General features: G+C 50.4%; 4 protein-coding genes across 4 annotated transcripts; 3 read left to right on the top strand and 1 right to left on the bottom strand.

The window, feature by feature from the left end:
* Positions 1-416: 416 nt before the first annotated feature.
* HO173_010923 (uncharacterized protein) lies at positions 417-3242 on the bottom strand (the record flags this gene model as incomplete). The annotated part of the gene is made up of 3 exons (XM_037312808.1): positions 417-2087; positions 2165-2548; positions 2613-3242. The coding sequence occupies 3 exons, from the start codon at positions 3240-3242 to the stop codon at positions 417-419; spliced, it is 2685 nt and encodes an 894-aa protein (XP_037160240.1).
* Positions 3243-3966: 724 nt separating this feature from the next.
* HO173_010922 (uncharacterized protein) lies at positions 3967-4698 on the top strand (the record flags this gene model as incomplete). Its single annotated transcript, XM_037312807.1, has 1 exon — positions 3967-4698. The coding sequence occupies one exon, from the start codon at positions 3967-3969 to the stop codon at positions 4696-4698; it is 732 nt and encodes a 243-aa protein (XP_037160239.1).
* A 2990-nt stretch (positions 4699-7688) lies between these two features.
* Positions 7689-10415, top strand: HO173_010921 (uncharacterized protein; the record flags this gene model as incomplete). Its single annotated transcript, XM_037312806.1, has 7 exons — positions 7689-8012; positions 8060-8282; positions 8335-8448; positions 8499-8540; positions 8592-8696; positions 8749-8947; positions 9020-10415. 7 exons carry the CDS (start codon positions 7689-7691, stop codon positions 10413-10415), a joined length of 2403 nt encoding a protein of 800 aa, XP_037160238.1.
* A 564-nt stretch (positions 10416-10979) lies between these two features.
* HO173_010920 (uncharacterized protein) lies at positions 10980-13124 on the top strand (the record flags this gene model as incomplete). The annotated part of the gene is made up of 1 exon (XM_037312805.1): positions 10980-13124. The coding sequence occupies one exon, from the start codon at positions 10980-10982 to the stop codon at positions 13122-13124; it is 2145 nt and encodes a 714-aa protein (XP_037160237.1).
* Between the last annotated feature and the right edge of the window lie 3476 nt (positions 13125-16600).

Here is a 16600-nt window from a genome sequence, read left to right as displayed (position 1 = left end):
TCGCCATTGTTGGTGTTTAGCCTCTTCTTCCTGTACCTGGTCGGGGAAAGATCAAACTGTCAGGAGCCCAAGCTTGACCACCTTTTGTAGAACACAAGTGACTGGTATACATTCTTAGTTGCGACATTACTAGAAACAGATTCCGTTAGCACTAAATCGGGTGATCAAGGCCACCGCGTTCAACATTGGTCGCGCGTTCCCAACGTTAGTTGTATTCGGTCTGTCAGCTAAGAGGACACAATACGACTCGGTAAACTTAGTTGAACTGAATGACCCCGCCAAGGGTGCTTGTGATCTGGTCGAATGGAGCACCATTCCTAGGCATGTGCTACAACGCCGATGATCCAACATTGCTCATATACCACTGTTCGATGCCAGGGCTCTAGAGCGAGCTAGGTCCGGCCGTTGCCACTGGGCTATGCATCCCACTCAGTACCCTTGGCAGATTCAACCCAATTGTACCAGTTCACCTCACCATCCAAGTCCATATTAGCATCGAAGGAATCCAAGTCTAAGTTGGAAAAATCATCCACTGAGAGGTCAGCATCAGCCCACAGCTGAGGGACAAAATCAGGTCTCATGGTCAGGCCATCGGACCGGTCCGTGGGGACCGTGGGAATGGAATTGTATGGTGGCCCAACAGTCTGTCCGGAGGCCAATTCGCTGGCAGCGTTCGTCGTAATCGCCGGATCTAGGTCTCTGATATTGGTACTCTCCAGATTTTGGCCGACCTGCTGTCCACTTGTACCAAGATGCGTTGGCTCAAAGGTCATATTGGAGCTAAAAACGCCTGGGCTATGAGCGAGAGGGGACCTCGCAGTCGGTTGACTTGTATAGGTTGTATGCATTGATGGGTCGGCAAGCCCTGCGCCGGATATTCCAGATGTCTGTGTGCCGTCTCCGGGTCCCTCTGGTATGGCTAAGAGCTGGCGCCACCGCCTGCGAAAGATATCGACGTTAGACCCGGTTGGAAAAGGCCCAGAGCTTGACGGCAATGGAATTTTCTGGTCCTCCATCTCTAGCCTAGCGGCGGCCTGTTGATCGGCCCGCAGCCGGTTGAGCTCGGCGTCGCGATGCTTGCTGGCTTTTTCCATCAACTTTCGAAGCGGAACCCAGATGCGCGGTTTCTTGTCCATGGGGGCTTGGGCTGGAATCAGCCAGCTGCTGTGAAGTGCGACCCAGGCCCTCTCGACGGTAGGCGACCAAGGGCGTCGGGAGATCTCGATCATGAGGTATACAATGGCATGCCAATGGGTATAGGTTTGATAAACCCAGCGCCATTGTCGACATGCTTGTTCGGCGTTTAGCGCATGGTTGTACTCTGCGACTTCAATCGCCGAGACCAGCAACTTGGTTCTTACCTCGTCCGAGATGTGTTCGCTTGGGGAAGAGAAAAGAACAGGGAGAAAAATGATGAGCGTCATCTTGGCCATGACAAGCCGCGCGATGGTGACTCCGACCCAATAGGCAATATTCCCTGACTCTGTCGTATACTGACAATAACCCTGTTCGAACTTCTGGTAGATCTCGTTCAAGAGACGGCTTTGGTCTTCCAGACCTGCTACACCATCCCTTACACTGGGGGCCATCATCTGCCTCATGATATCGCCTATCCCGAAGAATATGCGAGCAAATGACATATCGGTCACGCCAGCGCGCTCTGTGGGCATCTGTTTTATCTCGGGATCGATGTCTACATCATTGATATTCAAGGGGATTCGCGTGTCAAAGCTGCCGCTCGCGATAGTCAGGTCCGTCCCTTGATCCTCTGATGCTCTCACATCCAGCATGCACACGGCCCACCAAACCTTCCGTCGCATCTCAATCTCAAAAGGAGTTAGGTGCTCGAAATGGGTCCCATCTCGCTGCAACCCAAGGTATTGGGCCATCCTGATGACAAGCCCAGTCATCATCCACACGAACCTCGGACTGTCGTGTCGGCGTACGAGACTGAGAAAAAGAGCAAACGCCTGAACTAGAACTATGTCGGGGACGTTCAGGAAATCGGCCTTCGCAAGGGCATGCTCCAGGCCAAGACGATACTTGAGAGTGAGGTCGGTTTTGGTGGAGCCAAAGTTGGTCACGATCTGCCCAGGAAAAATGTCAATGCCGTCCTCAGTCATGTCTGCTTGAGCCACGGCATTACAAATCAAGGAGAACTCACATCGTCCTCCTCCATGGAAGTTACAGCGGCGTAGTAGATCGAGAACATCAAGGCTTCATTGGCTGGCGTGCAGCGTGTCATTCCACTGCCGCGCAAATCGCGGACCATCTTTGTAACGGTTGGGATATGGACGATCTGGATGAAAAAGTTCACGTTTTCAGAGAACATATCTAGGAGAAATGGGATCTGTGACGGTAGTGGGTGAAACTCGCGGAGGTCGGGAGCCGGGGGACTTAGGTTGTGTCGAAACAGGAATGCATGGCGTTCCGAAGGTGTTCGCTCAAGTTCCTGAGCGGACGGTGTCTTTCCAGGCGATGCATCATCCTCTGAGCTGTCGGACTCATCTCCTGCCAGGCCGCGGGTGTCCATCTTCAGCCCATCGAGCTGCAGCGAAAGTGAGCGGGCCATCCGGTCAAAATGACAGCGTGACTACAACAGGCCGACATACCTCGTCGTTGACCCGAGACCAGAAGCCGCTGCTCACATAGCGGCTGCGGCTGGCATCCTGGTGAACCAGCCTGCCAAACTGCTTCTGCACACTGCTCGTATTCGTGGCGGATGGCGCGTCCCTCTGGTGCTCTGCGTCACGATCCTGGGTAGAGCTCCTAGGAGAGTTGGCTCCAGATGAGCCACCACCGCCCGAGCTAGCCGCTGCATGTGCCTGTTCCAGCTGGCCGCTCAGCTCCTTGACAAGGTACTCGAGATTCCGCAGTCTGTCCATGACCCTAGCGACGCCCGGGTCGGCGTCCTGCGGTGCGGGCGCATTTGATGCTACGGCATTGTTGGTGAGGCGCTCTAGGCGGCGAGCCCATCTTGGCGGGCGGTCGGTCGATGGAAAGACACAGGCAATATTTGCCCGGCGGCATTTAGAGCACGGCGACTGCCTGTCACAGCGAACCTTGCGAGTGCGGCATAGAAGGCAGCTGCGCAACTTCGGCGCCAGCGCAGGTGCTGATGATGGAATCCTAGCAGACGCGGGCGAGGTCGCGTTTTTCTCGGAGCCCAAAGCCGAGGCGCCCGCAATCGCACTCTCTCGCGAGGTTGCCACCGATCCTGTCACAGCCAGCACCTGCGACATACTGCAGTCAAATAATGAGCGCCGTTATTCTGGCCGACTGGTAGTCATCTTGTTCATGCTCTTGACGCCTATCTGATGTTGTGAGGAAGCTGACGCTCGTCTCTTTTTGCTGCCTTGAGCCTCAGGGTGCCAAGCTCGTTGACCCCCTTCGGGTTAGTGCCTTCCGCTTAGGGTACTACGGAGCCTCCAGCCTCCGTGAGCAGGCTAATCCGAAGGGGCTTAGTGATGTTGGGTAGCTCGAGGGGCCTTGGCAGGTCTGAGGGACTAGTGGCAACCTCGTCTGAGCTAATCGTACTAACGAACGGTCAATGTACGCGAGAAAACACCGAGACAACCGCTGTGCTGGGTCATGGGCAAGACATTATGTTGTAGATGAAATCCATCAGTGCTGGTTGTTATTGGATGATGCGATTAGCTCGACTGTTTTTCCATATCCCATGATCATTACAGACATCATCAACATAGCGCAATTGAAAATGCCCCCGAGTCAATGTGCGCGAGAAAATACCGAGACAATTGCGTGCTGAGTCATGGGCAAGACACTTATGTTGTAGATAAACCCCATCAGTCCTGGCTGTTTTCAAGGGCATCACAGACATCATCAGCATAGCTCAGTTCTACAACAATAACTTGCCTCTGCCATCTTACTTCCAGCCTCGTGCACAACAACTTACATAGCAATTCTATCCCTGCATCGCCAAAGCACCATCGACCAACCACCACAATGGCCACTCACTGCAAGACCGTTACATTTCTCGGCGCCAGTACCGGTGTAGGCCTCTCGACACTTAAGCACACCCTCGCCGCAGGCCACCGGTGCATCGCCCTCTGCCGTATCCCATCCAAGCTTACGACCATCTTCCCACCCGAGACAACCCCCAACCTCCAGGTCATCCAGGGTAATGCGCACGATATCGCTGCCGTCTCAAAGTGCCTGGTGGCCGAGAAAGGGAAGCTCGTCGAAGAAATCATCTCCACCATCGGCGGTAAATTCATCCTCTCCAAAATGACGATAGACGACGAGGAGGTCTGCAGAAAAGGCATGACCACCATCCTCGAGGCCCTCGCCCAGCTGCGAAGCGGCGGTGCTACCGGAAGGCCGCATATTGTTGTAGGCAGCACGACAGGCATGTCTCGCTTCGGTCGCGACATCCCCCTTGCCATGATTCCAATGTACCACGTTATGTTGAAGGTCCCCCACGAAGACAAGAAGGCCATGGAAGACCGTTTGGTGGAAAGCGGAGAGGCCTACACGATCATCCGCGCCAGCTTGCTGGTCGGCGGTGAGACAAGTAAGGAGATCCGGGTTGGCATCGAGGATCCCAAGACTGGGCGGGAGTCCAAGGCTATTGGGTATACCATCTCCAGGGAGGACACGGGGAAGTGGGTTGCGGATAATTTGGTGCTGCAATTGGACGGAAGGTACGTCAACAAGATTGTAATGGTGACATACTAGAGGCCGGCGATCCGGGACTCTGAGGTACGGTGTTCGATAGTGACCAATAATCTTCTACTACTTCCTCAAATTATACTCGTAAATAGCTTAGAATTATAATTATCGATAGAAGAACGTACTTTCTCTCATAATATTATACACGTTAAATCGCTTATTAACTTATCGCCTGATTAAGCGAGAAGGGCCTAGTAATTCTCGAACTTGTAGACACTCGTAGTGGTTGTACGGTGTGTCGAAGGAGATGAGAGAGGATTTTTGATCAAGGGAGGCTTGAAAACCGATCGGCTTGTGGGCGGTGATCGTTTTCCTATTTATGATAAGAGATAACAATCATTCATACGTCGTTCGAGGGGCCTCGGCTTCGCCTACACGCTATTCAGATCACATAAAGCTCGATAGCAGTATATATAAGATGAATGTGGAGTGACATATTAGCGAGGAAGTTCGGTGGATTGATATTTTAAAACAGAGGTCGAGGGTACGTGGAACGGCTGCTGTGGCCGATCTGATTCTAGCTTGTCTTCTACGTTTCCTATTCGAGATCTTAGCGCAAGTGTCGTGGCATGTGCAGGACTTTCGGTGCCGACCTCCGCACGCTCACCACAACTCCAAGATTTAAGTTGATGAGGACTTCTAGCACCCGACCATTTGCTCGAAACGTGAAAAGAGTATCTTAGCCGGCCGGCCCGGAGAGCCTACTCATATGGCAAGAGGCGAGTGCCGCTCGAACGGTTACAGCCTGAAAGCTTTCCTCGCAAGACGGCATTGGACGCGTCCACCTGGAAAGGTTTCGGCTGCAGCTGCGTCTTCCAGACTTCCAATCGATGCAGCGCAAAAAAGCCTGATGCTTGGAGGCGCTCCTATTATGAATGCTTCCAAAAATGACGGGAGTTCACATATTCAGCAACGATTTTAGGCCTAAGAAGCATGGAGTAATAGGAAATATTCGAGAACTCTAACCGCGATGCTCCACGTACGGGTACCTTACGCTAATATATGCGTCAATTACGTTCCGCAGCGGATCAAACTGAAAACCCGCAGTGAGTCGATCTGGACGTTTCGCCCCCTGCGCGCGCGTTTGGGCGCGAAGAAAGGTCGGACTCCGGGATATCGGACCGTATATGGGGGTGTACGTAGAGGTGAACATATGTAGAGAACGATCTCACCAGCATGCCTGGTTCCTGGCATCCTCAAGTATCGCAGAGCGAAACAGCGATCGCGCTTCACATTTACCTCTTTGCGGGCCATTTTCTCAAGTCATTGCTCAAATCATGTCAACGCCTTTGCCTTTAACAGATGAGCCCGTATTCTTCTGTTTTCATAGCGAAGAGCCTTATGATTTCCTCTGCCAGTGGTATCCTTCAGTATTCACGGCACCATCTCCGGTCTCCGAGTCTTCCGGGACCATTGTGTGTACCGAGCAACACATGATATACCACAGAGCCATGCTTTTTAAAGACACAGAAACGGCGGCACTAATCATGGCCACCGAGTGTCCAGCCGAGCACCAGACTCTAGGAAGGCGAGTGAAAGGATATCATAAAGCTTTGTGGTACATGAATAGGGAGAAGATCGTTGAAGACGGAAATTGGCACAATTTCATGAATTCGAGAGATGAGTCTTCAAGGAATAAATTGTTGAAAACGGGGAATAGAGAGCTCGTTGAGGTGCGATTGTGAGAATGCGATAACAGATAGGGAGCGCACTGAATTTTTCCAGGCGTCGTCGGATGTAATCTGGGGTGTGGTGTTGGGTTTCTCGCAAACCATGCTGAAACAAATAGACAGGAATGGGGTCAGAATCTACTTGGAAAGGCGTTGATGCGAGTTAGAACAAGAATGATGGAACACGGCTTAGCCAAATGCTTGGACATTGGGGATATGGTTATCGATGAGCTCGCATATTCGACACTTCATACATCGCACATATTGGGCATGTGTTAGCCTCCGAGTTCTATGCCCGTTCCCATCGAAATCTATCAGCAAATCAGGGAGATGTAAGTAGATAGGAACCTGAACACAAAAGCCATACTTCGCATCTACAAGGCATGTTGTCACCACTCGCACAATCGAGAGAGACTTCACTAACGTAACTTGAACAAATTGATACACCAGTAGTACCTCAAGCACACAGAGAGCAGGCGTTGACAATTGTCTAGGATAGAGGCAAGTGGAGAGTGGATCGAGGAGGAAAGCGAGGTTGTAGAATTCCGGTCATAGGCGCACCGCTTCCCTTTATGCCCGTCACGGCAGCCATGTCCAAGGTTACTGCTGGGGTTCTGTGACTCTGCTCACCCGAATTGCTCGCTAGAAGCGAGGAACGTCAACGGTTCGTACTTTTCGGAATGACTTTATTCTGTTGCGTGCCCTGTTTTGAATTGGAAGACAATTTAGAAAGGGAAGAGCATCAGCCCGCAGCAACGCCGTCACCTATATAATGACCTCTGTCGGCGGTTGAATTCGTACAGATTTTGGTGGGCTATCAGAGTGTAGGTGCCTTCAAGACAGATGACGGACGGTAACGCGCCTGTGGAGATACAAGCCCGGAAGTTCCGTGATCACGACGTAATCATTCTATCATTGACGATCCTCACATCGCCACTCCTGTCTCAATGCAATGACAATGTTTCGTCATCGCAAGCCGTACCCAGGACGGGCAACGAACGTGGATGTGGTGGAAGTTCAAGAGTCTCGGCTCCTTGCCTGCCTTCTTAAGACGGATTCTCAGTATTGCTGTCGTTCCTTGAATGCTCAGCAACCTTTTTGCCCAAACTGATACTGTCTATAAAATGGTATTGTAAAATCACTTCTGTTGTGTACACGAAACCTTGCGTGTTTTCCCAGGCCTGTAATTGGATGGTGCGCCAAATAGCCGACAGATTCCTGCAACGTAACTCAGTCAGCCTCATGCATCTACCCCGCACTGATGGTTGATCTGACTTCAGCTCATCCCCACCAGAACTTTCCGGCTTCTGGTCGCGTGAAACCATCATGAGCAAGGATAGCAGCGACCTCTGGGCGGCCGCGCTAAAGACACTAAATGAAGGGGATAGAAATTTGGTTACTTTCGATGGCCAACACAAATTGGAGGTCCTGTCCGACCTGGGGCAACTTGTCATCAGTGCGAGGGAGAAATCCATCGAGAAACGGTGGCGATTTCATCGACCCGGTGATGGCCAGACTGTTATTCTTCGAGATCTCTTCACCAAGATTGTTGTCTGGATTGATCGTTTCAAAGAAATCGGAGATATCGTGATTCAGTATGATCCTGTACACGCTGCACTGCCGTGGGCTGGTATACGCTTTTTGTTACAGGTATGCATATCACCTCCCTTTATTCACCAAGCTAAAAGCCAGACCAGCTTGCCGTAAGCGATATCACCAACTTTGCCTTCATTGTGGAAGGCGCCGAAACAATGGCTCGAAGTATCTCGCGCTATGCTACGTTCGAGCAAATATACCTGCCGTATAATAGCACAGCTTCTCGCGCCATGAAAAGGCTCAAAGATGCGCTCGTAAGGCTGTATGCTGCTATCTTGATCTATCTTGCCAAAGCAAAAAGATACTTTGAGGAGCATACGCCAAGTGGGTCTTTTCCCCACGAAAATTCCCATACTGTGGCTAAGTACAATCGCAGAACGCATGTTCAAAGCCGCGCTCACGTCTCAAAGTGATTTTGAGGAATTACTTCGCAACATTGATAAGCATACAGCGAATGTGGACCATGAGGCAAGTTTAGTAGATGCAGAGCGTAAGTTCAAGTTATCCGGGTCGGAAGACTGCTAATACGATACTATACAGGCAGCAGCGACATTAGTAACACGCTTGTGTCGTTGTCAATCGGTGAGAAGACATGCCAGATTTTCTGTAGACTTGATACCTAATCCTTGCCAGACCACCAGGAAATGCATGCGAAGCTTCGGGAGCTTCTGCAGTCCATCGACAGTCCGATTCGCCGAATGAGTCCCCAGCTCGACAGTCTCCAAGATCATTTAAAGCGTAAAAACCTCTATGTCAACGTATGGCCCATGTTGACTGACGTTTTGTGTAGACACAGAGCGTGTGGAGATATTACGCTGGTTATCGTCTCAGCCTTACTTGGAGCATCACCAGCAGATCAAGAAACAAGCTCTTCCAGGATCAGGTCAATGGCTGCTGCAGGACCCACAGTACATTAAATGGTATGAGCAAAGCGCTTCGTCTTTGCTCTGGCTTCACGGAAAGCAAGGCTCCGGCAAGAGTACCCTAGTGTAAGTCCAGAATACCAGGGGTTCTGTATATGTATCAAAGAGGCGTGGTACTGACTGTATGTTGGTAAATAGTTCGCTTGTCGTCGAGGACATGATAAAGAGGTTTGAAGCCAGCCAGAGCGCTCTCCCCGTCTATTTCTACTGCACTCGGAGCGCGGCCGAGCCCGAACGCTCAAAACCGGACACGGTTCTTGCCAGTATCCTTAGGCAGCTATCATGTGTCCCGCCCGATGCACCCCTTCTTAGTCCGGTGATCGAGAAGTACAAAAGACAAGGCGAAGGATTCAAGTCCAACGGTCTCGGACTAGATGACAGCCGGGATCTGATCATCAGGCTGATCGAGGACCACAGTATGACCATGACCATAATTGTTGTGGATGCTCTTGACGAATGCGACGCCGAAATGCGGCAAAGCCTTCTTGATGCATTTGAACATATCCTGAAGGAGTCAGTAGGCTTAGTCAAGATTTTTGTCTCCAGCCGTGATGATCAGGATATCGTCTGCACTCTCCGGCGCTATCCAAATCTGGATATCTCTTCTGACAAAAACACAGCTGACATCGAAGCTTATGTCAAGACAGAGGCACAGAAACTTGTGAACAAGGGACAGCTCTTACGCAACAGTCGAGCGAAAGAAGAAATGACAGCGTTGATTATTGACCAAGTTTGCAAGGGCGCTGACGGCATGTTCCGATGGGCAAGCCTCCAACTCGGCGTCCTCCGACCGCTGATACGTGATGAAGATATCCGGGCACAATTGGGAAGGCTTCCCCCAAAATTGGAGCAGCTGTACGTCGAGGCCTACAACAACTTGATCTCGCGCCCAGGCGAAGTTTGTCGGTCAATCATCGACAACGCCCTGAAATGGCTACTTTGCGCCCGAGAGGAGATGCATGCTTCAGAATTTCTGGTGGCGGTGGCAGCGAACCTGAAGACCTTTGAAGGAGACATTTCCGTGGACAGTCTTCTCGAACTCTGCAATAACTTTGTCGTATATGACGAAGGTCTGGACATATTTCGCTTCGCCCATCTCTCTGTTCGTGAATTTCTTGAAAAAATGCCGGCATTCGCGGAAGTCTCGTGTTACACTCTCGCCGCCGAGTGCTGCCTGCTGCAAATGGTTGCGTATTCAAATTGCCCAGTCGCAGAGCAATTGATGAGCGATCTACACTGTATCCGTCTCCGTGGGAGTTCAGGTAATACAGAATCGTCATCGTGTGCGGAATTTCTTAGGTACGCCAACACCTTCTGGACCGAATACTGTCAACAAATTCCACAGCGCAACAGGTCGGACGACACTCAGTTCGGGCGGATCTTCCGTTTTTTCCTCTCAGACAAGCTAGGATCTGGCTCGCCGCTAAACGCTTGGGTACAATGGCACTGTAACCGCATGATACCTGGGTGGAAAGCCGAAGCACCACTCAAGGCTCCAAGAATCTCTTACCTGCTGTTCCGATTCTCTCTCTAAATCATTTCTTGTCGCAGCCCATTTCGGCTTTAGTGAGATAATTACGCTTTGCGTAAGACACCAAGGACTGGGTGACGAAACGAAGGATCAAGGTCTAATTTTGGCGGCATTGGCTGCGCACCATGAAGCTTTTGATATCATTAGAGAAGACAGAAAAGATTGGGTAATGACTGAGCCAGTGCTTTTCCATGCGGTACGCGCTTCGGAAAAGGAAAGACTAGCTTCGCTACTAGATGAGGCTCCTGATAACATAATCACCAATCGTATAATTACTGCCATTGCTAATGACCGGGACGATGGGAAGTTGACCATGCTTTTGGAGAGGTACCCTGGCTTGGCAATCACGGAAAGACTACTTGAACTCGCTCTAGAATACGCCAGTCAAGTTAATTTCAGACTGCTGGTAGCCAGGGCAGCGAAGCCCGTAATTACGGAACGTATGCTTTTCAATTTTGGACGCTACAAAGCAATTTTGAGGCTTCAAAACCGGGAACCGACGCATATCTGGAGAAGCTAGTCATTCTCTTGGACAGAGTGGCAGAATCTGGTCTTACTCCGAGCGTGATGGCGTTCGCTGCAGCATGGAGCGGTGAGCGTGTTGTAGAGGCAATGCTGAAAAGGGGCGGCGCTGGCAACACCACAGAAGAAGTCATGATCGAAGCTGCAAAGACAGGCGGAACAATCTTCCATTTGATGCTACGACATGGAGGAAAGGTCACAGACACTGTGTTGGATGTGGCAGCGTCCTACTGTGACGCACAGCTATGGCAAGTGCTACTCGAACAAGGCTATGAATCCAGCATCAACATGAAGAGGCTGAAACTAGCGGCACTTAATTATGTCCATGGCAACGCCGTGCTGAGTTTATTTCTGGATCATGTTGACGATACTACCATTGCTAATGAGATGCCTGGATTGATTCACCAACTAGCAAGAGAGATTTGGGAGTATAAGCGTATGAGGCAGCTGCTAGATCGCGCGAAAGATGTAAGGGTCTCTCAGGACATGCTCTTGGCTGCGACTTCCAACCCATCCTCCGCCTGGCTAGGCATAGTAAAAATGTTCCTGGAGCGATCGAGTGAAGTGCAAATCACCGAGGACATGCTCTTGGCTGCGACTTCCAACCCATCCGCCGACCGGCTAGGCATAGTAAAAATGTTCCTGGAGCGATCGAGTGAAGTGCAGATCACCGAGGACATGCTCTTGGTTGCAGCTGGCGATGAACATAGCGGAATGGAATTGATCCAAATGTTTCTAGAGCGAAGAGGTGAAGCCGATATCAGCGAGCCTGTTCTCATGGCTGCAGCCCGCAACTGCAAGCAAGGATCTCAAGTTATGCAATTGTTATTAGAGCAAGATAGAGCGGCCGATTTGACTGAGGATGTTCTTATCTGCGCGGCGCAATATTCCAACGTTGACCTTGTACTGGAAATATTGGAACGATCGGAGATCAAGCGAATCCCGGGGGGTCTCCTCAAAACGGCTGCTGCGAATGGGTCCTGTGGTGATGAGCTTGTGAGGTTGCTGCTGGCGAGAGCCGAGATTACTGAGTTTCCAGAAAACGTTCTGGTCGAGGCAGTAGGAAATGACGGCAAGGGGACCGAAGTGATTCAGGTGTTAGAAGAAACTTTTGGTCGGATCAGTATGACAGAGAGTCTTTTGGCAAAGTGCGTCCACAGAGCAGTGCTCGGCACGGTCAAGCTCTTGCTCGACAGGACCGATCCTGTGCAGATTACGAAAGAGGTTTTGATTAGTGCATTGAGTAACTCTGACGATGTTCAAAGAAATGTTCTACGTGCTGTGGCGGAGAAGTCTTTGCATGTTCCTGTTACGGCTGACGTACTCCGATTGGCTGCGGAACGCGGGCCGGTGACCCTTTTCCGATTCTTCTGGAATCGATATCCCAGGTCTCCAGTTCAAGAAGACCTGATTAATGCAGCAGCCAGAAGTAATGATTATACCACATTCAAATCCCTGCTGGACGACGTGGACAGTGTCGAGATTGGGGAAGAAACCATGAGAGCTATTGTAGCCAATGTGCACAATGCGGGTATTCTCTTCGACCTGCTACTCCAGCAAGGCCTCCAAGCAGATACGACAGAAGGCGTGCCAGAGATACTTTTAATGAACGGAGGTATCAAAGTCAAATGCTCATCTCCGACGCCATTACGGCTTAGCAGCGGTTTGAAAGTCACTGAAGACTTGTTTAGGATTGCCGCGAGTCTTGGAGATGTGAAATTTCTTCAAAAACTCTCGGAATTCTGTGGATTAAAAAGCACTCCAGAGAAATGGCTTGATATTGCAAGGCTTCGCAATGCAGTTTTAGGGGATGATATCGACCTACTAAAAGCCCTGATAGGGCGTGGAGTGGAGCCCGATGTCGCCGCCCCCAATGGCGAGACTCTTTTGGTGGTGGCAGTCCGTTATTGCAACGAGCTGGCGGTTCAAATACTGCTTGCTGCCGGTGCATTGCCCGATGGCGGACCGATGCTGAAACACTCCCCACTGTGTGAGGCCGCTGAATACGGTGAGTATGACAAAGTAAAGATATTGGTCAATGCTGGAGCTTCTCTCAATTTCAGGGATCACAAGGGAAGAACACCACCGATGATAGCAAAGCAAAACAGACGCTTCAGAGTCTTCAAGTATCTGGAGCAATGCAGGGCAGAACAAGAAAAAGGAGGACGAGAGACCCCAGAAACAACATGAGACAATCCACCTCATCCTCGCTTTGCTCAAAGTCTTCGCAATTACACTCTCTACTAGAACAAGCCACCAGCAAATCGAGGTCTTTGACCCTGGAACACTACCACTACCGTTGCGTTGCGATCAAAAAATGCAAGTCCTGACGCTGGGCATGTCAGTACCCTACCGGAGAAGACCATGATTCGCATGCAGACCTCACTCCGTCTTGCTTTCTTACAACGGCCGTAAACACTCCTTTCTTCTATTTTCGTCTAAGCGTGGAGCAGATATTGCAGGTTTGAGTGAGGGGGGCGAAGGGGGACATGAGCACGGGAAGAGAATTTGGGCAGTGCATGCATGGGAGCTGCTACGGCGGTACGAGGAGAAACAGATCAATCTCAATTCAGACGCCATTGACGGGCAGTGAAAGGCTCTTGATGGCACGAAAGGTTCAGGGAAGACGGGACACCTAATGTTAGATATATGACCCTCATTCTGCGTATCGACACGCATTTTCATTTTCTCTCGGAGGCTCCGAAATTACAAAAAAAAACACTTTGCTAATGCCGTTCAAAGATTAAGATTCACGTGGATTGCACCGACCATATGCACCCTTCGCCAGTGATCCGCGTTCATCACGAAGGCTGCATGAAAAGCAATGATCGGGCTACTCTCATTGCCGCAACTGCTGCTGCAGCAGCCTGCCAGAGCCGAACGGATACAGCCTCGCAGCTTCTATGTCAAACATGCCCACATTCCATAACCCTTTCTATTTCAATGCTCTAACATTGACTCGATTCCTGGCTGCCAACGTTCCCAATTTGATGATAAACCTGGCTCCTCATGGGCAGCCAAGGTACAAGACTTGACATTGACGCCCCGTACAGAGATTCCCATAGTAGCTCAGATATTCCAATCTACACTCTTGCTCATCATCCCTGCTACCAGCTTCCTCTGTACCTTTCCGCATAGCGAATAGATCAGCGTTGCATCTCCATTCTCCGAGGCCCCATCTTCTCCACTAGCATGATGGCGACCCGCGGGAAACACAGCGTGGCAGCACCAAAGATCTCAGCCTAGGTTTGATGGTTTGGTAACTGGGACGCTCGAGCATGGCCGAAGCTTGCGTCTTTCTTCCGCATGACGAAGCCACATCAATCATGCATGTGGTAGCGGATTGGCATTATTCATGCACAGTTTGTAGGGAACCCTCAGACTACAAAGACTAGCTAGTATCTGAGTGGAATGGGATGAGATCATAATTACATCTCGCGTTCTAGGTGATGGGATCCGTTGAAAGCTTGAATTTGCTCCTGCGGTGGCATTCGAACACTTATATAGGCTTGAAACCCTCCCTTGAGTTTGTCATCCTTCAGCCTTTTCGCAGTCCTCTCTTGCACTTTTCCATATCAGCTGCTATCCTTCGAACGCTCCAATATTCGACCGAGGAACCAGCTTCTGTGTTCCCTCCTGCACGCCGCAGTTCTTTACTCCAGCTACATTCAAGATGTTCAAGCTTGCAAGCACAGCTTTTGCAATCATTGGGTTTGTGCAAGCAATGGCGCTACCCAGCCCAAATACTGCAACCAGCTTACCGCAGCTCGTAAGAGTATGAAGGGCATTTCGTGTGCACCGTTGGTACTAGCGAAAAAGGACTGCCGCCACCTCCTGGCCTCGATCCATTGGCTGCAAGGTCTCTTCAAAGACCAGAAGAAGATGTACAGAGGCTAGAGATTCAGCCTCTGATTCATAGGGTTGCTGAGCATGTGATCTGGCTACGCTTGTGGCTTCAAATCGGGACAATAACAGTTGCCTTGGTCTTGACTGGGCAGTGGACTAAGTTCACACATTCGGTGCGAAAACAACTAACGAGGCCGTGGTATATGAACAGGCACTCCAGCTGGACTTCGCCTTCCTGCGATGGGAGGTTAGCGGTGTTGCGGAGTCCGCGTTTTTGAGGTCCCTCTCAAGCGACCGCCACTGGGATCAATGTTGAGGAAGGCCAGATCACCAAATTGCGGCATAGGGAAAGACGTTGGCTTCAGGGGCGAACACAGTGCCAAGTTCAGAAGGTCTCGCATGCGGACGTCTTACAGCACGAAACTGTGCAGCAAAGCAACGCGTGAAAAAGGGGGGTAAGAGAAGAAACAGTGAGGATGCAGAGTGGACATGACAACGCATACTAGAGGAAGATGAATAGCGACACGGTTGTGACGAGGCCTCTTGTTTCGGGATTATTCAGGAAGATCTGACGGATGGATATTTGCCCTCGAATCGAAGTTCACTCCCAGTCATGAAAGCAGCTACGACGCCATACGTTCCTGACGGTGCTGATGAATACGAAGGCTGGGAACCACTAGAAGACGCTTCTTGCGATGCGATTTTTTTGGTATGATTAAAGAGACGTACATCGATATTTTGGATTCTGGAACATACAATACGACGCGAGATGAACGGCTCACTCGTGGCGCCGCCGCATATTAAGCGACAAAGCAGCTGTCAGACGAGCAGAACGGTTGAACCGCGACATTAAACCTTCTTCAAGGCCGATTCATCGTTCTGAGAAGCGGAATCCAAGGAAGCCAAAACTGACGTACACGTATTCGCGTCCTCTGAACAGATTCGAAGCTCTGGACATATTTGAAGATCTAAGTCTATATTGACTGCTGGACTTGGAGATTGTTGAGATTTTTGAGTGATTTGTTGACGAAAAAGAAGTCAAAGCAGGGAAATTTGGCCTGGGCAAAACCCATGAGAAGCCTGTGCATTGGCTCTTGTTTACAGCCCCACCCGATTCTATATTAGTCCCATATGTATATCAACATAATCACCTACTTTATCGTTATTAATTCAGTTGAAGCTTCAAAAACATCTATAAACGAAAACGACGGCGTAAAAATACCTCCTACATCTCGTCGAAATTGGTCGGACTCAGCCAGTTGGCAGCAGCCGTCGGTCTCGCTCTCACCATCTGCCTCTCGTCGTTCCTCTCGCACTGTAAGAATAGCTCTCATATTATCTGGGCTGACGGACATCTGCCGAAGAAGCAGAAGGACGGGCTGCAAACAACTTTGAGAGTATCGTGGAACAGAAGAGGATCGCAGAGTGGAAGAATAGAGTTGAGTAGGTGTTATTGTAGAGTACAAGAGTATCAAAGAATCAATAACAACCGCTGCAGCGTAGAGGATTGCTGCAGCGTAAAATACTCTAAGGTCAGAGGTCCTATCCATAGAACGGGTTTGTATAATTTCTGGGCTGACAAATTATCTGATCTTATACAATTTGTACAGGTAAGCTTCTTACTTTATTCTTCCAAGTTGTCTCAACAGCGCGGACTTTGATATTACCCCTGCTCCTCTAGCTCATTCGCTGGACGTACGAGTAAAGCGGCCACACCCTTGTGAGATCCGGATGCCAAGCCTCGGAACATTCCGCTGCCCTGCACTCCATGACCGCATGCCTGTCTCCTGAACCACTGTTTACTTTCCACGTGAGATACC

Source organism: Letharia columbiana (genome assembly GCF_014066305.1).
Source record: "Letharia columbiana isolate WasteWater2 chromosome Unknown Sc0000054_s0, whole genome shotgun sequence".
NCBI classification, from domain to species: Eukaryota; Fungi; Ascomycota; class Lecanoromycetes; order Lecanorales; family Parmeliaceae; genus Letharia; species Letharia columbiana.
Note: the sequence above shows the minus strand (reverse complement) of the source record. Positions and strands in the feature narration are given on the sequence as shown.